The sequence below is a fragment of the Oreochromis niloticus genome, linkage group LG20 (genome assembly GCF_001858045.2).
Source record: "Oreochromis niloticus isolate F11D_XX linkage group LG20, O_niloticus_UMD_NMBU, whole genome shotgun sequence".
NCBI lineage: Eukaryota > Metazoa > Chordata > Actinopteri > Cichliformes > Cichlidae > Oreochromis > Oreochromis niloticus.
Genome location: NC_031984.2, coordinates 10,427,213 through 10,446,713, shown reverse-complemented (window position 1 = coordinate 10,446,713; position 19,501 = coordinate 10,427,213). Strand labels below are relative to the sequence as shown.

The 19,501-nt window shown below is 39.7% G+C and overlaps 1 protein-coding gene across 3 annotated transcripts; it reads left to right on the top strand.

Annotated features, from left to right (window-relative positions):
* Positions 1–107: 107 nt before the first annotated feature.
* uckl1a (uridine-cytidine kinase 1-like 1a) lies at positions 108–19,154 on the top strand. 3 transcript variants are annotated; one of them, XM_005448491.4, is made up of 16 exons: positions 515–1,689; positions 4,033–4,068; positions 4,610–4,797; positions 5,003–5,109; positions 8,182–8,352; positions 8,603–8,674; positions 8,812–9,001; positions 9,103–9,164; positions 10,242–10,258; positions 10,465–10,563; positions 10,644–10,737; positions 12,655–12,717; positions 12,818–12,940; positions 13,167–13,274; positions 13,524–13,680; positions 15,897–19,154. In XM_005448491.4, exons 2-16 carry the CDS (start codon positions 4,055–4,057, stop codon positions 15,977–15,979), a joined length of 1,548 nt encoding a protein of 515 aa, XP_005448548.1. In that variant the 5' UTR covers positions 515–1,689; positions 4,033–4,054; the 3' UTR covers positions 15,980–19,154. The 3 variants fall into 3 exon arrangements, with proteins under 3 accessions (XP_005448547.1, XP_005448548.1, XP_025757622.1); XM_005448490.2 differs by lacking the exons at positions 515–1,689; positions 4,033–4,068 and adding an exon at positions 108–210; XM_025901837.1 differs by lacking the exons at positions 515–1,689; positions 4,033–4,068; positions 4,610–4,797 and adding an exon at positions 5,313–5,442 and having other exon boundaries at positions 5,011–5,109.
* Positions 19,155–19,501: the final 347 nt, after the last annotated feature.

Sequence of the window (19,501 nt, the reverse complement as noted above, 5' to 3'; positions counted from 1 at the left end):
AGTCGTTTTTTTGCAAGTGAGTCGTTAGGCTCTGTTGAGCTGAGTGGTGTGTAGTTCCTTTGCCTGGGTTAGATACTACATTACCCACAATCCCTCCGCACAGCTACGAAGAAACTATCCATGGCTCTAGCCAGCCGCTGCCGGCTCCGAGGTCTCAGGATCCCAGCGGAGGCGAAGTGCGGTAAAAATAATGACGTCCCGCTCGGACAGGTACACGTATAGTATTTTTACCTGTGCTTGAGTTTTTTGGAATCCTGAAATAATTAATGCAGTTATTTTTATTTTTTCTACATTTTTATAGTCTGCAGCAGCTTCGTCCTACGCTAACCACACTGACGCCCCTTCTCTCCTCCTCCTTCCTTCACCTCCTATAAACAGGGCAAAGATGTTTATTCGGGCAACACCATTCGTTAAACCCTGTCTCTGTTAGTTAGTTATTAACTGATCAGTATCATGACGATGGGGGGTGAAGGTGCATCAATTGCGCTTCATAAGTAGGTGAGCTGCATGCTGACACAGTCGTGCGTCACAGTCTCTGAAGTCACGAGTTCAATCTGTGATCATAAATAAACCTCTGTATTTCAAGCTTTATTACAAACATTAGCAAGGAAGTAATACCTCAATCATTTTTTCTGTTGGAGAAGTTTGCGGTGGCGCCCGTTAAACTAATTTTAGCCTGTTAATAATGTAATCAGAGTACTACACGCCAGACATTTTTTACATACTGACTGACAGCATCATACAGTTGCTGCAGATTTGTCAGCTGCACATTTCATGATGCAAATCTCCTGCCCCATCACATCTCAGAGGTGGAGGATTGAGATCTGAACTCATGGTCATGTTCATGAAACAAGTTTGAGGTGATCTGAGCTTTGTGACGGGGCGAAACACGTGACATGATAACGGACAGAATAAAAATTAAAAACTCGCTACCAAAATAATGATCAACTAACAACAGACACCAAAGACACAATGTTACTAGATCCATCGTAAACACGAATATTAAAGAAGTCGAAACTTAAACCAGTGGTCAGACACCATGAGCACTAGGATGGTGAAGAAGATAACGAATGATAAATTATGAATTTTTACAGTTTTCAGTTTTCTGTCTGTCTTCTGTCTTTGTCCTTTGGGTTGTTGGTCAGCCAGACTCCCTCTGTAAGGGCTGAGACTGACAGTTTTCACTGTTTTCTCACATGGCGTGCATCATAAGAAATCATTTTGCCCCATTTGGTTTTGTAGTGTTTCTGTTGATCAGGTCAGTGAACTGAGAGGAAGGATCAACAGAAGACGTCCATCATGGCTTCGTTTTATTTAGAGGTGGCTCTATTAATACCAGCCAAGCAGCTCTTTGCTGTCAGTGTTACAGTGATCCTCTTAGACTCTGTCACTCACTCTCTCGCAGAGAGAGAGAAAGCAGGACACGGAGAGAAGAGCAGATTTTTCAGATGATTAAGGCTTCACAGACGTGTGAGTGCACAAAGTGAAAACAGACTAGAAATAGACCTGTAATTAACACGTTCACGGCCTCGGTCAGTGCTGAGGGCCGCTTGCTGTTGTTTTTGGGGAGGTTGCCACAGTGACGGGTGAGCTGGAGGGTAACAGGTTGTCGTCCGAAGCAGATTTGACTCTGCTGGACTGCACAGGAGCCAGAATCTCCGGCTGCTGGTCGTTGAGGTCTGACCGCAGGTAAGATGTGGCTGACTGCAGTGTTGCCGCTGTAGTTTTCTCTCAACACAGACACCCTGCTAGTTTTCCCCTAACAAAGCTCACATACACACTGTGGATACGTGTGTGAGTGCTATAAATAGTTTGCAACCAGGGGTTGTTGACAGGTCAGAGGGAGTGCCGTATCTGGATTAGTTTGCAGTGATTTGGTGTGAGAGCTGGGTTTATTTGGGTTGCTTGAAACGTGTCATTACTGCACATTTATAATGACCTCAGTCGAATATGCAAAACACTCATTAGTCTTCACTTCCATTCAAGATTTGTCCCATTTAGTATGCATGCGCTGTAGTAGTGCATCACATCCAAAGCAAGCAGGGTACCGATTTAGTTTCTAATTATTGCCTGTGGGAGTGTAGAAGTCCAGAAAGAGTCCCCGGAGAGCATGACGCAAAAGCTAAGCTGACTTTTCTATGTTCCACAGTTAACGGTGATGTGAGCCTAATCTAAATCACTGTGATCTAAGCTGCTGTGTACCTAATAAATGACCTTACAGAATTACTACTACACTCTAGGCAGAGATAAAGCAGTATTCAGATTCTTTATGCCAGTACTGCACCATAACCGTAAAAGGAATGACAGTGTAACTTAAAGCTTTTGTTTTGTGGCTACAGTATCAGAACTTAAAATAGTGAAGAGAAAGAGTCACAGCATGTGTTTATAGCATTGTTACGATAACAATAGTACAGCTCCACTCCTACTGAGCTCTCACAATGCTTTCATGCTACAAGCTGCAGTCACCCTCACGCACACTTTTTATCTACTTGCAGAAATGCCTATGAATCAACTTGACATTCACTATCTTGAGCGTACAGTGACGTTAGCTTTTCAAACTCTCAGCTTGCTGAGGTGGAGCCGGAACAGTATTCACTGCGGATTAATCGGCTGTATACTTTCTTGAAGCATGTTTATTTCTGTATTTGTAAAATGCGTAACAGTAGTAACAAATTTCCATCTTTCATACCCATACAGCTGACAAATTAAGGATAAACCAACATCTCTTTATGTTAATAAAGTGTTCTCATACCACACCATGCTAGAAAAGCTTCAGTCATCCAATATGTGTAATTCCTAAAAGACTCAGAACTTCACTGGAGGAAACACCATTCTTCTAAAAGCTATATTTGGTGTTTTGATTATGGTGTCACAAGCTGTCAGTGTAAAGTCTCCCAGAAACGCTCACTTCTGTTTAAACGTGGTTCCTGTAAATGTCAGAGCATATGATTCATATCATCTTAGTACTGAAAGAGATCCTTCTCATCAGGATAGTGATTTTCCTCAAAGAATAAAGGTGATCAGTCACAACAGTGAACTTTTACTCAAAGCGAACCTGAAAAACCTACCAGCAAAACACCCCAGAGCCACAAGACCCTCTCACAGTAGGGGTCAAGCGATAAGGATCCTTTAATATGTCTTGTTATATCTGAGGAATAGTCTAAACTTTACATTTACTGTAACTATACAAAGAAAAGCTGTGATTTCTTGCAGTGTGGGAATCCATTCTCCTCCAGTCCTTGGGCAAGATACTAACCCCAAGTTCCTCTCTGATGCATCCATCTGAGTATGAATGTGTGAGAACGTTAGATAGAAAGCATTTACATAGCAAAGAATGGGTGAATGAGGCCTGTTTTATGAAGTGCTTAGAGTGCTCAGATAGACAGAAAAGTTCTGCGTTACATTTTTAAATGTTCTTGATTTGTATTGTAATTAAAGTCCTATTTTTTTTAAAGTTGTGCCAAAATGTCATGCAGTCAGAAGTGCAGCAGATGTCCTTAAACTGCTGTTACAGAAAAACTGGATGTGGCCCTTATATGAGATTTTTCATCCTCAGTGATCAACAGCAGACCTCATAAACAGTAATGTGTTTGCGTCTTTTCTGCTTGCACAGCAGGTCTTGGCATTCTAGAAGTTGTACCTTGCTGTTGTTGTTGTTTTTGACCATGAGCTCCACATTTTTTAGTAAAATATTTAAACAGGATGGTTTAAGGATGTTTGGCTATGGTACAGATTTAATGCTTTCTAAATACAGAATTATTGGAAGAAAAGAACTAATTAACTTTAATATGTATAAAGGTATAATTTAATTTGTATATGTTTGTTTGTTTTCCTATGAATGTGTAGGTATGGATGTACATGTATGTGTTTGTGGGCCAATGGCAGGTTAATTGAAAGGAGGATGAATATTTTATTCATGATATTGCATTTCTATTCAAGCACAAATTTGAGTTGCTTCTGTACAATTGGTTAATATATCCTCCTGAGAACTGAGGAACGTGAACTTTTTTGTGATTTCCTTCCTCTTTGGAGCTAAGAGAGGCCACCCAAACACATGAGATATCAATGGTAAGCCCAGGATGTCCTCTATTTAGTACATTAGGACTTAGTAAGCTAGTAAGATATAGACCAAATCTCCATTCCATCACAGAGGACTTAAATGAATAGGATGGTACTCAGGAGGATATGTAGTTTTGTTTTGTTTGTTTACCATCTAAACTTCACTTATCTATCTATCTATCTATCTATCTATCTATCTATCTATCTATCTATCTATCTATCTATCTATCTATCTATCTATCTATCTATCTATCTATCTATCTATCTATCTATCCATAAGTTTTAGCTAACTTGTTAGTATACTAATACAAATACTTGTTAGTAATGTTAGTGTTAGCACTGTGTGTGACCGTAAATTAGCTGCATCATGCAGTAAAGCCCAGTAAGTATTTTCAAAATAAATATAAATTTGCATTAGAAATCAGAGAATACAGACTATACCATTTGCTATAATAACTCTATAGGCCTAGTTGTGACAGTTTCCCTCAGGTTCCTTCCAGGGATTGTTTGTTCAGGCTGTGACCTGCCCTGCTGTTTGCTGTTTTTGCAGTGGGAGCGGGGAGGACTCGTTGGACCGCCTCCTGCCCCCGGCCGGGGCCCCTCGCAGGAAGAGCGCTACCTCTCTGAGTAAAACAGAGCCTCCTCTGCTCCGCACAGGCACACGCACCATCTACACCGCTGGCCGCCCTCCCTGGTATGACGAGCACGGAGCTCAGTCAAAAGAGGCCTTTGTCATTGGTACGACACTCGCTGATGATGTTGTTGGTCCTCCAGACTGCCAAGTCGTGGCTTTGAGCTGCAGAAGCTGTCCTTAATGTCCTATTCTCTCATATTATACCCATAAACATTTTAGTGCTATCACACATGCATACCAGCAGACAACATTAGACACATTCTGAAAAACACACATAATGGGCCTTTGAAATGCTGTGTGGATCTGCAGGGCTGTGTGGGGGCAGCGCCTCAGGGAAGACCACCGTGGCCAATAAGATCATTGAGGCTCTGGATGTGCCGTGGGTTGTGCTACTGTCGATGGATTCTTTCTACAAGGTGATGCCTGTTTGTGTTTTTTGTCTTTATCGATTTGGTAATTATTACAGATTATCTGTTGGCTTGTTAAAGGAAGAAATGATCTATGTGCAGAGAAAATCTGTCGGTAATCTTAGGAGCATTTCCATCACAGACTCGAAGTAATCACTGTACTGCTGTCACTTGATTTAATAAGAGGTTGTGGTTTTGCCTTAAAATTACAGCCTTCGAATGACAGACTATTCATGTGCTGCGCCAGTGAAAATGAACCTACAGAGACCTGCAGGGGAAAAAGAACAGAGAACAATGGAGTAACATATTTGTGTTTAGGAGGAACCTGGAACAAAATACACTGTAAGAACATCAATTAAACTTCATTTAAATCGCCCAGTGTATGCTAAACAAGAAAGAGTTTGAGGCTTCCACCAAGACTAAAAATTCCCTCCACAGCCTTTATGAACTGAGTTTCTGGATCCAAAAGTGTGTCTCACAGTTTTTCTTCTAATATGTGTGAAGAAGTCTCATCCACAAAAATCCAGATTTCTAGGTGAAACTAACCACTAGTAAAATTTTCGTGCAAGTTTGTTTATAATTATAATTATAATTATTTTTGTGTAATCCTGATAACAAACCGAGCCAATCGCATAACTTTCTTGGTAGAGGTAATCAATTTGAGTACCAGCAGGAAACCAACATGTTAGCCTGTTTGTTAAATCTTCAGAAAAGATGTCAGATTAATTAAAAATTTCCGTCCATGCTCTAAACTGGTATGTAACTGATACAGTGCAAAAACATTGCATATTTTGTTTAGACAGTAAATTGTCCTCCATCTTGTTCAAAACAGAAAGTTCCAATTTGATGCTCAAGCCAAAACAAGTCATTATACGATCCACCATATTGTCTACACAGGATTATGGACCTATCCTGTATGTTCATGCTGTCGCTAATGCTCTTAAACCACTGGATGCGCTCTACCACAGTGCCACGTGCTATTCATTACTGCAGACAGCTACGGCTCTCACCAGCTGTGAGTTACACAGTCATCAGTCCAGAAAGCACCCACTGATCTGTGATCTGTGTTTGTTTTCACAGACTCAGACGTTTAACTTCTTTAGTTGAGATCAGTTGGGAAAATGTAATCATTACAGATAGAGAGCCATAACAAGTTCCTCATACTGACTTTTTTCATGTAAGCTGCACACTCATAAGCAGAGATGTTCAGTCCTTTATAAGACTTTAAATCTTGCTCATGTTTCCAATTATATTTGTGCATTGTGGGTGTTTTTTTGAGTGAAAGAGTGTAACTATTTGCTCTGCTGCAAAGAAACTCTTGATCTCAATTAAATTTGTCACATAAATAAATCTTAAGTTAGTAAATTACAAAGAGAAATATTTAATATTTATGTTTTCTGTCCCAGTGTCCAGAACCACACTAAATAGAAAAATTATTCATCACCATCACAGAGACATGAACCAATCATTTCGAACAAACCACATATACTCTGATCAGGTTTAACATCTTAAAATGTGGTTTAGCTAAGAACATCGAACATGTAGTAAAAGTATAATTCCATCTTTTGTTGATAGAGTCCAACATTTTAGAAACTGCAAATGTTTGGTGTCTTGTAGAGTTTAAAAGATCAGTAAAAGAAGAACTGTAGTTAGATGGTTTATTTTTTAAATAAAATACATATAAAATGTTAATTACAACCAACTTTCCAAATGGTAATTGAGCTAATCCACCACCTCTGCCATCCAGCATTAAATCAGTGCCATTGATTATTAAATTTGGATTTTTGAGCCCAGTAAACTATTAATCTTGATTCCTGTCTTTATGCCAAATCTTCCCACTGTGCAAAGCAACATCAGAGTGATGTCTTTTATGTGTCAGTTTTGGACGTCAAATTTTGGTCCACTGAAGGAGTTGTTTTGTAACAACAGGCAACACCTTTTTTTCTACATCTACTGAACGTCTAGTGTTGACGTCCATAGGACCTCCGTGTACAGTCTATTTATAGTCCCAGTTTGGTCGTTTTGGACGACTTTTCAACGTCAAACTTAGACTCATTTTAGGTTTTTTTACTACTTCCTTAGGCTTCTTAGTCCCATGTTTCCAGAGGGTGGAGGACATGTTTTTTATAGGCTACCAGTTAATTTTTCTGTAGCTTTCTTTAAACCTTTATTACCTTTATCAAGTATTACATTTATTAATCATGTAAATTTGCTGCACCTGTCATGGACGTCCAGATGAAGTCCAAAGTTCAAATGTTGACGTTCAAGCTGGATCATGGTTGGATGTCCAAATTGTAGACCTAGTTTGGTTGCGTATAGTTGTCCAGAACTAGTCGTTGACCAACGGACCCAATATAGACATGATCTGAACGTCTATCCGACGTCCAATGTTTAGTGGGATCAGTAAATTAAGACAAAATGAGGTATGCTGAAGTCTCACTTCTCTCTTCTGCATCCACAGACAAAGGTATCAGCTAATTAGTAATATAATCTATAAGTAATAATATAATTTCACAGAAGAAAATCTGCTGTTACAATTAACAGCACAGCAATCCGTAGTTTTTGTCAGATAATTGCATTAATAAGAAGGCACCAATGCAATTGAGACGTCCATCTCAGTGACTGACTTAAGCTGAAATGAAGCCCGTCAGTTCATGCCAGTCAGTCAGATGGTCCACGTTCCTAACTTTAGGCGTTAGCAAAGGATAAATGGGTCAGTTTTTGAAAAATTCACCCTCACTACACTTGTCATGAATGGGTAAATTAACTTAAAACATCAAAGCTGTGTTTTGTGCCAGAGTTAAAACATTATTTGAATTCTGTTAAGTTTCGTATTTTAACTTTCAAGTCTATGAGGACTGACTTGTTTGCAGAGCCTAAAGAAGTCATTGGCCATTAGAAGAAGTGCAGTTGTTAGCATTATAATAAAACTGCATTTTCAGCCCAGGAGTTTGATGGTTCATATTTATGGTAATAAGCTGATCTAAATGATAAAATAAACCCTCATTTAAAATCTTTAAATAGTTAATCAAGTTAATGAGGAAGATCCTCTGAAATTCATCTTTACTTTGTGTCTTTCAGGTTTTATCCCCCGAGGAGCAGGCTCTGGCCGCAAAGAACGACTACAACTTTGACCACCCGGGAGCATTTGACTTTGAGCTGCTGGTTTCCACCCTGAGAAAACTGAAGCAGGGCAAGAGTGTGAAGATCCCGGTGTATGATTTCACCACGCACAGGAGACATAAAGACTGGGTGAGTTTGGTTTTATTGCTTGAAAGGAACCTCAGTGTTGATTATGCCAAAGATGAGATGGACCAGAAAGAACCCCAGTGTTGAGGCAGCATTCAAAGCTGAAAATGTATTAAACTTAAATGAAATTTAAATTTTTAAAAACTATGTGTCAAAGTGACACACTGCAGCTTTAATCTTATAAAAGCTCAAACGACTGTTTGTGGCGCCGCTTTCTTCTTTAAAGACTCGGCTTTCCCTCCTCTTCTTGCAGAAAAATGTGTACGGTGCCAGTGTGATCATTTTTGAAGGAATTATGTCGTTTGCAGACAAAGAGCTTCTTCAGGTAAGACAGTGCATTCTTTTATTTCCTTTCTTTTGAAGAATTCTTGAGTGAAGCAGACTAATCATCACCAGGAATTGTTTGTGCAGCTGCTTGGCTGAAATGAACATTATTGAACTGTTTGCTCTTCGCACCTGCAGCTCCTGGATATGAAAATCTTTGTGGACGCAGACTCAGACATTCGGCTCGTCCGCCGGCTCCGCAGAGACATCACAGAGCGTGGACGGGACATTGAAGGCGTAATCAAGCAATACAACAAGTTTGTGAAGCCAGCCTTTGAGCAGTACATCGAGCCAACCATGAGGCTGGCAGATATTGTTGTACCAAGAGGTGAGCCAGACAGGCCTCGTCTTTCCTAAAGACCACCTAAACTAAAATGTTTGGACATATTTGTTAACACTGGCTGTTCTCGGCTTTTTGTTCCCTCCAAGGTGGTGGGAATATGGTGGCCATTGATCTGATTGTCCAGCATGTTCACAGCCAGCTGGAGGAGGTGAGTCACCAAATCGCTCTGTATACTTGAGAGCATGGTGCCACCATGTGTCTGAAAGCTGAAACATGCAGACTCCCAATTCTCTGTGGGATAAGTGGCATCAGAAGAAAAATACATCGAGCAAGCTTTCACATTTTTAACCCTTTAACTTTGAAAAATATTGCCAGCAAACTGAATTAAAAACACAAAACCTGCAATTTGTTGATTTTACAAGTGTTAAGTGTGTAGCCATGTGACCTCTACTGTTGTCCAAAAGACAGTGAAAAGTGAGTCCTGCAGTTGGAGTGGATGGCATGTTCCTTTATTGTGATGAACATGCTGAGTCAGTCGGATGTGGCCCATCCTGAAAACAGTCCCCAGTAAAAGCAGTATATGTGTTTGAGTCACATATGATAAAATCCTCAGTGCCCTGCTGTTTTAATAAATTATCTATTCAATTAAAAAAATAATTAGGAACAAATGTACTCAGTAACTAAAACTAAAAACAAAGACTAGATGTGAATGTTGATTTTAGTTATCAAAATACAAAGACAGAAGAAAACCAACTAAAATCATGCAGTACTCTGCTAAAGTCGTCTCATTTTTTGGTGTTTAAATGGGAAAGAGCTGCAGTGATTTATTGAAACATGCAAACATACAGTATATAACGCAGAAATAGAGTTTGTACAGTTCTAATGTGTGCTCGTGCAAAATATTTGGTGTGACCACCTTTATTCTTGAGCACAACCTGAACTCTAAGGCAAGCTTTTTCTTTAGGAATAGTTCTCCAAGCTTCTTAAAGGACATTCAAAACTCTTCATTGGATTTTGGCAGCCTTTTGTTTTGTTCTGTGTCAAGAGGATTCCACACTGCTTCGGTAATGTTGAGGTCCCGGCTGTGGGGAGGCCGATCCATGACTGAAAGTGTTTTATTTTGGTTTTTCTATCCAAGTGTGCTTTTACTGCATTGGCAGTGTCAGGGCAAGATATTAAACGTTTTTTTAAAAATAGGAAAAACAGCATCACTATCTTCTGAAACATTATTTTTTCTCTACTATTATTTTCATTTATCGTCTCTCTCTGTCCTCCCTTTATGCAGCGTGAACTCAGTGTCAGGTATGCTGATACATACTTTCACTTCTGTGATTTTGGTCCACTTATTTTAATTGGAAATTTTATATTCAAACTGTGTCCTCTATGGCTTCCACACTGTGCCCCATCTGTCCTCTCTGAAAACTCCCTGCCGCCTCAGAATCTCTTTTCTCTGATAGTGTGTCGGACTAACAAAGTTAAACCTTTCGATCTGATCTGCTTTGTCTCAGGGCGCTCCTGGCCTCTGCCCAGCAGACGCAGCCGTTGCCCCAGACGCTCAGTGTCCTCGAGAGTACGCCGCAGGTCAGAGGCCTGCACACCATCATCAGGTAGTGACATGTGATCATGATGTCCTTCCTGCAGTCCTATAATTTGAAATTTAAAAACTTTTTGATTCCCTCCGCCGCAGGAACAAAGAAACCAGCCGAGACGAGTTTATCTTCTACTCAAAGAGGTTAATGCGGCTTCTCATAGAGCATGCTCTAACATTTCTACCATCTCAGGTGAGTAAACTTGGTTTGAATATCTAGAATCATTACTTTTTATTAATATGATTACCCTTACATGAAAAGAGTTGCTCATAGTGATTAAAACAAACAAACAAACAAAAAAAACAGTAATTAATTCCCTCCAAATCTATTGAGTTTCTCATATTTTAATTCATAGTTTTGGTTTCAAACTGACTGCATTTTGAAGCTTTAACATTAGCGTTTTGGTCCCCACTGTGTTGGGTTTTTTTAGAGCCACAAGTTACCTTGTATGGATAAAAGGGCTTGAGAAACAACATACCAGATAATTAATGCTAAATACACTCACCAAAACTGAATAACAAACTACTGGGATGTTCTTGACTACACAGCAAGCCATAACGTTAGTCAGGTTATCAATCAAAATCCTCCGAAAGTCACCAACGGCACACACAGTGAAGTGAAGTGTTGTGATGAGTCCGAGCAGATACCGTTTGGCTGCTTGTAAATCAGCGCAGCCATATCCTTTACTCAATCATCCTGGTGGGTGACTTGTAAAAAAGTCACCTGTCTCAGAGTTTTTGGAAGTCAGAACAATCCGTAAAGCCCAAAAAGCTTTTTTTAATGCTGTACAGTTGGACATTTTAAAATGGGAGTATATGGGGATTTACTCGTTTTGCATCCAGCCTCAAGTGGACACTAAATGAACTGCAGTTTTTTGCACCCCTCGATGGACACGGACACAAACACAGCAACAACAACAAAGTTGCAATGTGCCTGCTGGATGTATGAAAGTGCAATACATGCGTTCCTTTAAATAGTCAAACTAAGTATGACCAAGTATTAAAAAATAATCTGAATTTTACATTTCATGTATTTCTATAATCACAAAACAATAAATGCTTTTTTGCGATTATTTTTCTTTCTTAAGATTTTTTTATTACATCTTCGATTCACTGAACTGCAGACAACCCTGTTTTCACTTTTTTCATCCTCATACCTTCTACTGTTTGCCTAGTGGTTAACAACCAAAACCACTTAACAGAGCATATAATTATTTCTCTGTATTTCTCTGAAAATGTACTTGTGTTAAAGCTAAGTGAACACTATTTATGTTGAATTGAGGAGTGAAAAGCTGCCCTTTTTGATGTGAACTCTTGTAATAAAACTTGTTAGGCTTACTGAGTAAAGCACCTCATTAGAGACCCCTTCACAGTTAGCTCGTGCATGTTAGTCATATTATCCAGAGGGCATGTTTCATACTTCACATTCTAAATCTGCTGACTTTACCTTTCTGCATAATGAGCTGATATTATTAGCTTCTCCTCAGTCACATAAAACAGTAACAATTAATTTCACCGAGGATTTTCTTTTTTTCGTTTGTTTTTTTTTGGCAAGGAAAGTAACACTGAAATATGATAAAACTTGCAGTGGACCCATTATGCTCATTTGCACCTCCTGGTTTTTATATTTGGATTTCTGAGGAGTAGCTTTGCATAATTCACATTTTAAAAATAAACCTTATTTTTAAGGGATTGAAGAACCTAGGTGCAGCTCAAATCTTCAAAGCTACTCTCCTTTTAGGTTCCATTACATTTAAACCAACTTTCTTCTGATTGGCTGCCCCTCGTGAACAAAATCTTTTATATCAGGTGGGCGTGGCTTCTGACCAAAGCTGCTTGCTAGCCAGAGCTGTGTGCATGAGATGACCATGTTAGGGATTTCTAGGGATTAGGGATTACCTACTGAAAAAGTAACTAAATAAATCACCATGATACTCATTACAGCAAAAAAATAATAATCTGAGTACTCTAGCGCAAATGTAGTGTTTGTACTAAAGATCAGGTTTATATTTTTGTATTTTTTATTTAGTGCCACTTTTTTATGTCGGTGTGTTTGTTTGTGGGGTATTTGGTGTGTAATAAAACATCATTTCTTCTTCTGCCTTTGCAGCCGTGTTCAATTCAGACCCCACAGGGCCATGAGTACGAGGGCTGCAGTTACAACGGTAAAGGGGTAAGTGATGTTCTTGTTTTACAAGGTCTTGTTAGCTTCCAGTCGAGTATGTCCTCAGGGTTTCTGTCATCATGCTCGCTCCGCTGCCTCATCTCCTCAGATCACCGGTGTGTCGATCCTGCGTGCAGGAGAGACCATGGAGCCCGCCCTGAGGGCCGTGTGCAAGGACGTCCGCATCGGCAAGATCCTCATCCAGACCAACCTCGACTCAGGCGAGCCAGAGGTAGAAAAATATGAGTCATTTACCATCAAATCCATGTGCATGCTTTGCTTTCAAGACTTCACGCGCTCCTGGGTGTGTCTCAAAAATCACATCAAACAAAAGATGAAAATGTTTTGAATGTTTTTTAATTCTTTTTTCACTTCCACATGATGTGTGTCTCCGTGGTAACTACCCTTCCTGCTTTTGTAACCATGGCAACTGGTCTCCTCCTCTCTGGCCTCACCAGCTGCATTACCTGCGTCTGCCCAAAGACATCAGTGAAGATCATGTCATCCTAATGGACAGCACAGTCTCCACCGGCGCTGCTGCCATGATGGCAGTTCGAGTCCTATTGGTGGGTGGAAATTAGCATCATTACCCTGCAGTAAGGCAACAGTAGGGACCCTCTCCTCTTGGGCAGTCACATGTGTTTTATTACCCATCTGTGTGGGCATTGAGTTGATGTTATTTTTTTCTCTGGTGCAGTTTGAGTTGTATTATTCCTGCAAGGAAAAACCCAAATGAATCCTTTCCACTTATTGACCTTCTTAAAGTGATCAAGAAACCACTAACTGTTGTTGCTGTGATGTGTGTGGCTGAGCAGGATCATGAGGTGCAGGAGGATAAGATCATGTTGGTGTCGCTGCTGATGGCAGAGCTCGGGGTGCACTCTGTGGCCTATGCCTTCCCAAAGGTCAAAATCATCACCACTGCTGTGGACAAGGGCCTGGATGATTTTTTACATGTAATTCCTGGTATCGGTAAGCACTTCCATGCATCTTTTCATTCTTTCATGTCTTTCACGTCTTGTAAATTCAGATGGCCTGCGTTCCTACCTGTGCACACATTTTACCTGAAGTGTTTAGGGGGTTCTTTCAGCTTGGAGTCAGGAGGAGAAAACTTTTGAATTATAGCTGACGTACAAAAATAAAAATTTAATGCAAGTTCATAAATCTTCATTAGCTTACCACACCGCCTTCAGTGTGCAGGTGTTGGGTTCATGATTTTAGCTTTGTGCAGGAAATAAAAAGCAGCAGACAAAAGATAATAAGCATCTGTTTCTCTAGTTGACAAATTTAATTTCTTGTACCAGCAGTTTGTAATATTATGATTGTGTCATGTTAGATTTGAAGCAAGCCTCTTTTTCTGTCACTACTGAGTGAATAAGCAACGTGAGCATCAGATGGCCCACTCTCAGCTTTACAAACAGAAGTACTTACATATAATTATGTAACTTGTCCTGCAGAGAATACAAGTGAAAATACTGCAGCTGTTTTTTGAGGTGCACATACCTGAAATCTCATAAAACTCATTTGCTTATAGGCATTGCAGTCCTGAACTTTTCTCACACTTACCTGATAAAGAGACAAGTGTTAACACAAATGTCCGATGCACTCACATTGCATTTTAGCCGGTCTTTAATCTGCCTGTTGCCTAGTACAGGATCCATTTGGTATCAGATTGCACCAATGTGTGAATGGTGTAGCTAATCGTCTAGTACATTTACTGCTAATGAGTGGTCATCCTTTGTCCTGCCTCCAGTTGCGCTATCCTGGCAGCACCCCACCTAATCCACACATTTCTAGTAGTGACAGTGTGTTTGAAGCTGACTATTTCCTGAAACATGCACATCAGAAAAGATAGCTGTGGAAACCTGATCACAGCCTGATCGTAGCAATGCTGTTTGAAGTTCATGTGTGAAAATGCAGTTAGGGACAGCAGTGCCGAACGCGGACATATCAGAGATCCCACAGTTCAGCTTAGCCAAAATCAGGAGTGTCTGTGTTCAGCTTTGCCAAGGATCAAACGCTTGACTGCAGTGAGTCCAAAAGAGTTGCAGGAGGAGATATTGTTTAGCTGTTAAAAAAAAGGGAAGGTATCAATTTAGACTCGTTATGAACTGTGGGTCAAATGTTTATAGTTTGAAAGAAACAAGTCTTGGGGTTGCATAATAAGGTTCAATCAAATACTGCAACTTCATATGTATTTATATACATAAAGTATTGTGTCTGTGTGTTTATGCAAACTGATATTTTTAATCACACTGAGACAAAAAATAGGGGTAGTTGATGTTTTTATATGCTCAAAATGGGTCATTAAAGCCCGTGGGTAGATGGTTGCTAGGCAGCATGATGGTGTCATAATATATCACGTGTAATTCAACTTTTGTGGATATAAATTAGATGTTAAGGTCATAAAATTAAAACAACAGGATGCTTTAATAAGGTGCTAAAGGTGCATAAATGCAAAAAAAACCCAAATCATTTTAACCTGTTGCAAGGCGGTTGCTAGACAACATGATGATGTTGTAATATCTGATGCAGATAAGAACCTACCGGGACCTACGATGTATGTGTGCGCCAAGTTTGGTTGCTGAACTCCTGACGACCTAGGAGGGGTTTTTGGACAAAGAAACAAACATACAGACAGATATACTGTAGCATTTGTGTATTGTAGAAAGATTTATTATTTATCTAACTGATAACAGAATATCTGTAGAAGCACAGATTTTTTACCAGAAATTCTTCATTTGATCACTGTAACCGAGCACATATTTGGAAGTTGAGAGTCTCTTAAATGTTCGAGCGTTGTGTGTGTAAACTGATGTCCGTCCAAGCAGTTGTTGTTTAGATTCAAGCAGGTAGGAAGCGAGTTGAATTTAATTAGAAAGTGAAAAGCGAACATAAAATCAATTTAACGTCCTTGAAAAATACCAGTGGAAAAATAGCTTTCTCTTATTGAGCCATTGCTTGTAAAAAAAAAAAAAAAAAAAAGGGAGAGAGAGGGAGATCTATATCAAAAGCAGAAATTCAGTTTAAACTTTCATTCAACTTTTGCAGCTATTTAGCTTTACTATCTCTTCACACTGTGTTTTTCAGTGCGTCTTATTTTCTTTTATCGTTACATATTTCTCTTGCCTGGCTTCAGGGGGCGATCTCTGCCCCGCTCTGAGTGCGCTGCTGTGTGTATTTTTTAGGGGACTTTGGGGACCGGTACTTTGGGACTGATGGCTTCGACAGCTGGAGTGATGAGGAGGACCAGGAGCAGCTGTCATACTGACTCAAACATTTGTGAGACTCTGTGAAAGACAACACAAACTACTTGAAAACTGTTGTGCATCATCCTCTTCAGGTGTAGACTAGCAAAAACAAAAAATGTTATATTCACTTTTGTGTACTGTAAATTATTTTTTTTTACTCCTCTGAAGATGATGTCTGAGTCCAGGTTTGTGCACGAGGGATATTTTGTTCTGCTCGAGTATTCATCTTAAATATTTTAATACCGAACAGTAAAGCAGTGCCATTACCTTTGAGGTGCAGTAAAACAATAATGCAATAACGTTATTAAATGGGTCCAGGTTGCACCAGCTGTTCTTAAATCCAGAACTTAGTAAGAGTAAAAGAGTCATTTCAAAGAGTAATGTACTAAATTTAGTTGGGCAGTTAAAATATAGTGAATGTCTTCAGTAGTTTTGACTGTAGTAATGTGTAAATCTGTCATGCATATAGGGAGTTTCAGTTCAATACAGCAGCACCGTGAGGCAGCATCAGTATGGAAACATGGGCACAGTAGCAGGTAAAGTTTGCCTTGTTCACAGTCTCAGTTTTACATATTACCAAGCCAAAGTACAGCTGATTGGACCAAAGAAAAGCTCACATACGATATTATTTGAATAAAAATTAGGAGATCACCAACAGTAAGACGTTTCTAGGCTCGATTTCTGCTGATTGGTAGGCTGTCTCCCTGTGCGTGTGTGGGCTTTCCTCTTAAGAGCTTGAAGTCCAGTCGCCTTCTTTTGAAGCTCTTAAGACTACCATGACCTGGATGACTGAGAGCCTGCACAGACATGTGGGCTTTCCTCCAGTTTCCTCTCGCAGTTCTAAGACACGTGTGTCAGGTTAACTGGTGATTGGTAAGCTTGTCTGTGGCTGTAGAAGGCTCTCACTGGTGATCATTTGCCAAAGTGGTTAAATAATTTAATTTTTCTTCATTACTAGACACTAATGAATACATGTAATTCATTATTACAATTGTTTGGAATTTTCACATTAAAAACCCCCCATAAATTTCATCCTCATGGTGGTGCTAGATGAAAAGTTAGAGGTGCTTCTTTTTTGGGGTGAACAGCACAATAGACAATTTTTTAAGGTATTTGTGTGATTCTTGAAGTCGCAGATGAACTTATCTCTATCGATAAAACCAATTGTGTCTAAACATAGCTCTGACTATGCTCCATTGGAGAAGTGTGTTTTTAAGAAGAAAGACATTTCACACAATTTAGATTGAGTGTGAAACGTCTGATTGCATGAACCCTACCACCATTATAGGTCATGTGTTTGGTCATTAGTTTGACCATTTTGTGAGCATAATTTCAGACCTTTACTGTTACAATGTAATTCAACCATATTTTCATAGCAGCCAACTAAAACCAATTAACTCGTTTGCAGTCATCTAAACAGCTCAGGCTAATATTATATTCTGGGTATTTGGTTCACATAGATACACAGCAGTGATGTATAGGATTTACAGGCTATAAATGTTAGTGTGGTGAAGCCTGTTTTAAATTGGGGATATGTTCATTTGCACGTAGTTGTTGAGTCACTTGTATTTTTATAGCACATTTAAAAACACCTGGCTTGGGCCCAAAGTGCTTTCCAGTCCAGGCAGGTGGATTAACAAAACATAGAGGAATGCATGGAAGGTAAAAACAGCATTAAGAGAGAAATATGAGTAAAGGAACTGGGAACATATCAAAGTAATGGCATAAACACAGTGTAATTACACTTGCACAGCATTTGATTTTCCATCAATCCCCTTTCTTCCACATATCCAATTCATAGGATCATAGTGGGGCTGCGGCCTATTTCAGTTGTCATGGGGTGAGAGGTGGGATACACCCTGGCAAGACACCAGTCTTTCACAGGGCTAAGAGACACAGACAACCATCTACAGCCAATGCAGAACCTAACATGCAAGTCTTTGGATTGTGAGAGGAAGCCGTGGGTGCTGGAGGGATCCCAAGCAGGCAGAGGAAGGGCTCCAGTCGGCCGGTGAATTTGAACCAACAATGCAGCAACAATGCTAAACTTTGCAGTGCTGTGCTCCCGTGCATTTCTTAAAAATAAGTTTTAATTAAATTAGAATTAAAAATTTTATTTTTTTGCAGCCAAAGCAAAAAAAGATATTTTACATGAAAATTGCCCCTCAACACCTTTTTCCTTCTCACTGTTGCAGTGTGCTGCTCATAAGGAGTCACTTCCTCCAAAATACTGTGGGGTCCAATGTCTTACAATAATGCTACTGTGATTTAGTACTATACAAGTAAACACGAATTGAACTGAATTAAATACTAGAAATAACATTGTTGTAGATCACTACTGTTTTTCAACTGAAAGAGTTTTCTTTTGTCCTCGTCATAAAAAAAGAGCAAAAAGTCAAAAATGTGAGCACTTTTTATCCACCATGGTTTATTGTGTCTTATAAATCAAATCAAAGCAATAAAATTTACTGCAAATACATAGTTACAAAGGAAACAAGTCTGAGTTTATGAATAGCTGGTGCAACAAGAAAGTGTTCAGTGAACTTTCACACTTTATGCTGCTCTAGAAGGATTTTTCTGTATGAAATGGGTTAAACTTATGTCTGAAGTAGAGCTGTTGTTTTAAATTTATAGTAAAGACACATAAGAAAGGGGGGATTAGATAAGGATTAAAATGTAAAAAAATATAAATCTTGTATTCAGGGTATGAAAAACATGAGATTTTGATACAGATTCAGTTTTCAGCTCTCACATCCACCACTCCAAGTTACTGCTGGAGTTTGACATGGCGTGTCTGCGAGGTGCCGGGTCACGGACGGTCACATGCTCACGCTTGAATACTTTAAAAGCTCCTCTGACTCTCAGGGTTCACGCACAGGCCGCCTGGCTCCTCTCTGCAATGCACTTTAAGGCCTGAAGGGGTCAGTATGGCTCACATTAAGCTTCTTCCAGTATGATTTATAGTGTGTTTATTACCTTTGAGAAATGTGTTATTTTACAGCACAGGAAATGCACACGGACTCACCTGAATCACAAGTTAGAGGTTTGATGTGAGCAGCTGGAAACATCCTTGTGCTTCTCAGTTTAACTGACTGATCTGGTGCTGGGTGCGGTGTGTTAATGCTCACTTGTGAACATGTAAATAATAATGTTTCAGGGCTAAAAATGAGCAGTAAAGATCACCTTCCTGTCGTGTTTGCGTCTCTTGATCCTTCTGGAGAAAAAACTGACTCCCCAGCCACTTTGTGACCTTATGCTGAGTGTTATCTCTCCTCTGTCTCTCTCTGATCCTCTGTCTTTTCACCGTCATGCACTTTGACTGCGTCTGACGGCCTCATTCATTCATGTTTATTCAGTCATTCATGCTCCTCACAGCGAGATTATCACATCACATAAGCTGTGAACGTGGTATCATCTTCACACCTACAGAATCTCCTACTCGTTTGTTTTGGGCTGTTTTCCTTTTTTTCTTCCTGCGATAGCTCTTCGCCGAGTGGGTGACACTGTGATCACGGATGTCATACGACGCACGCTGTATTCTC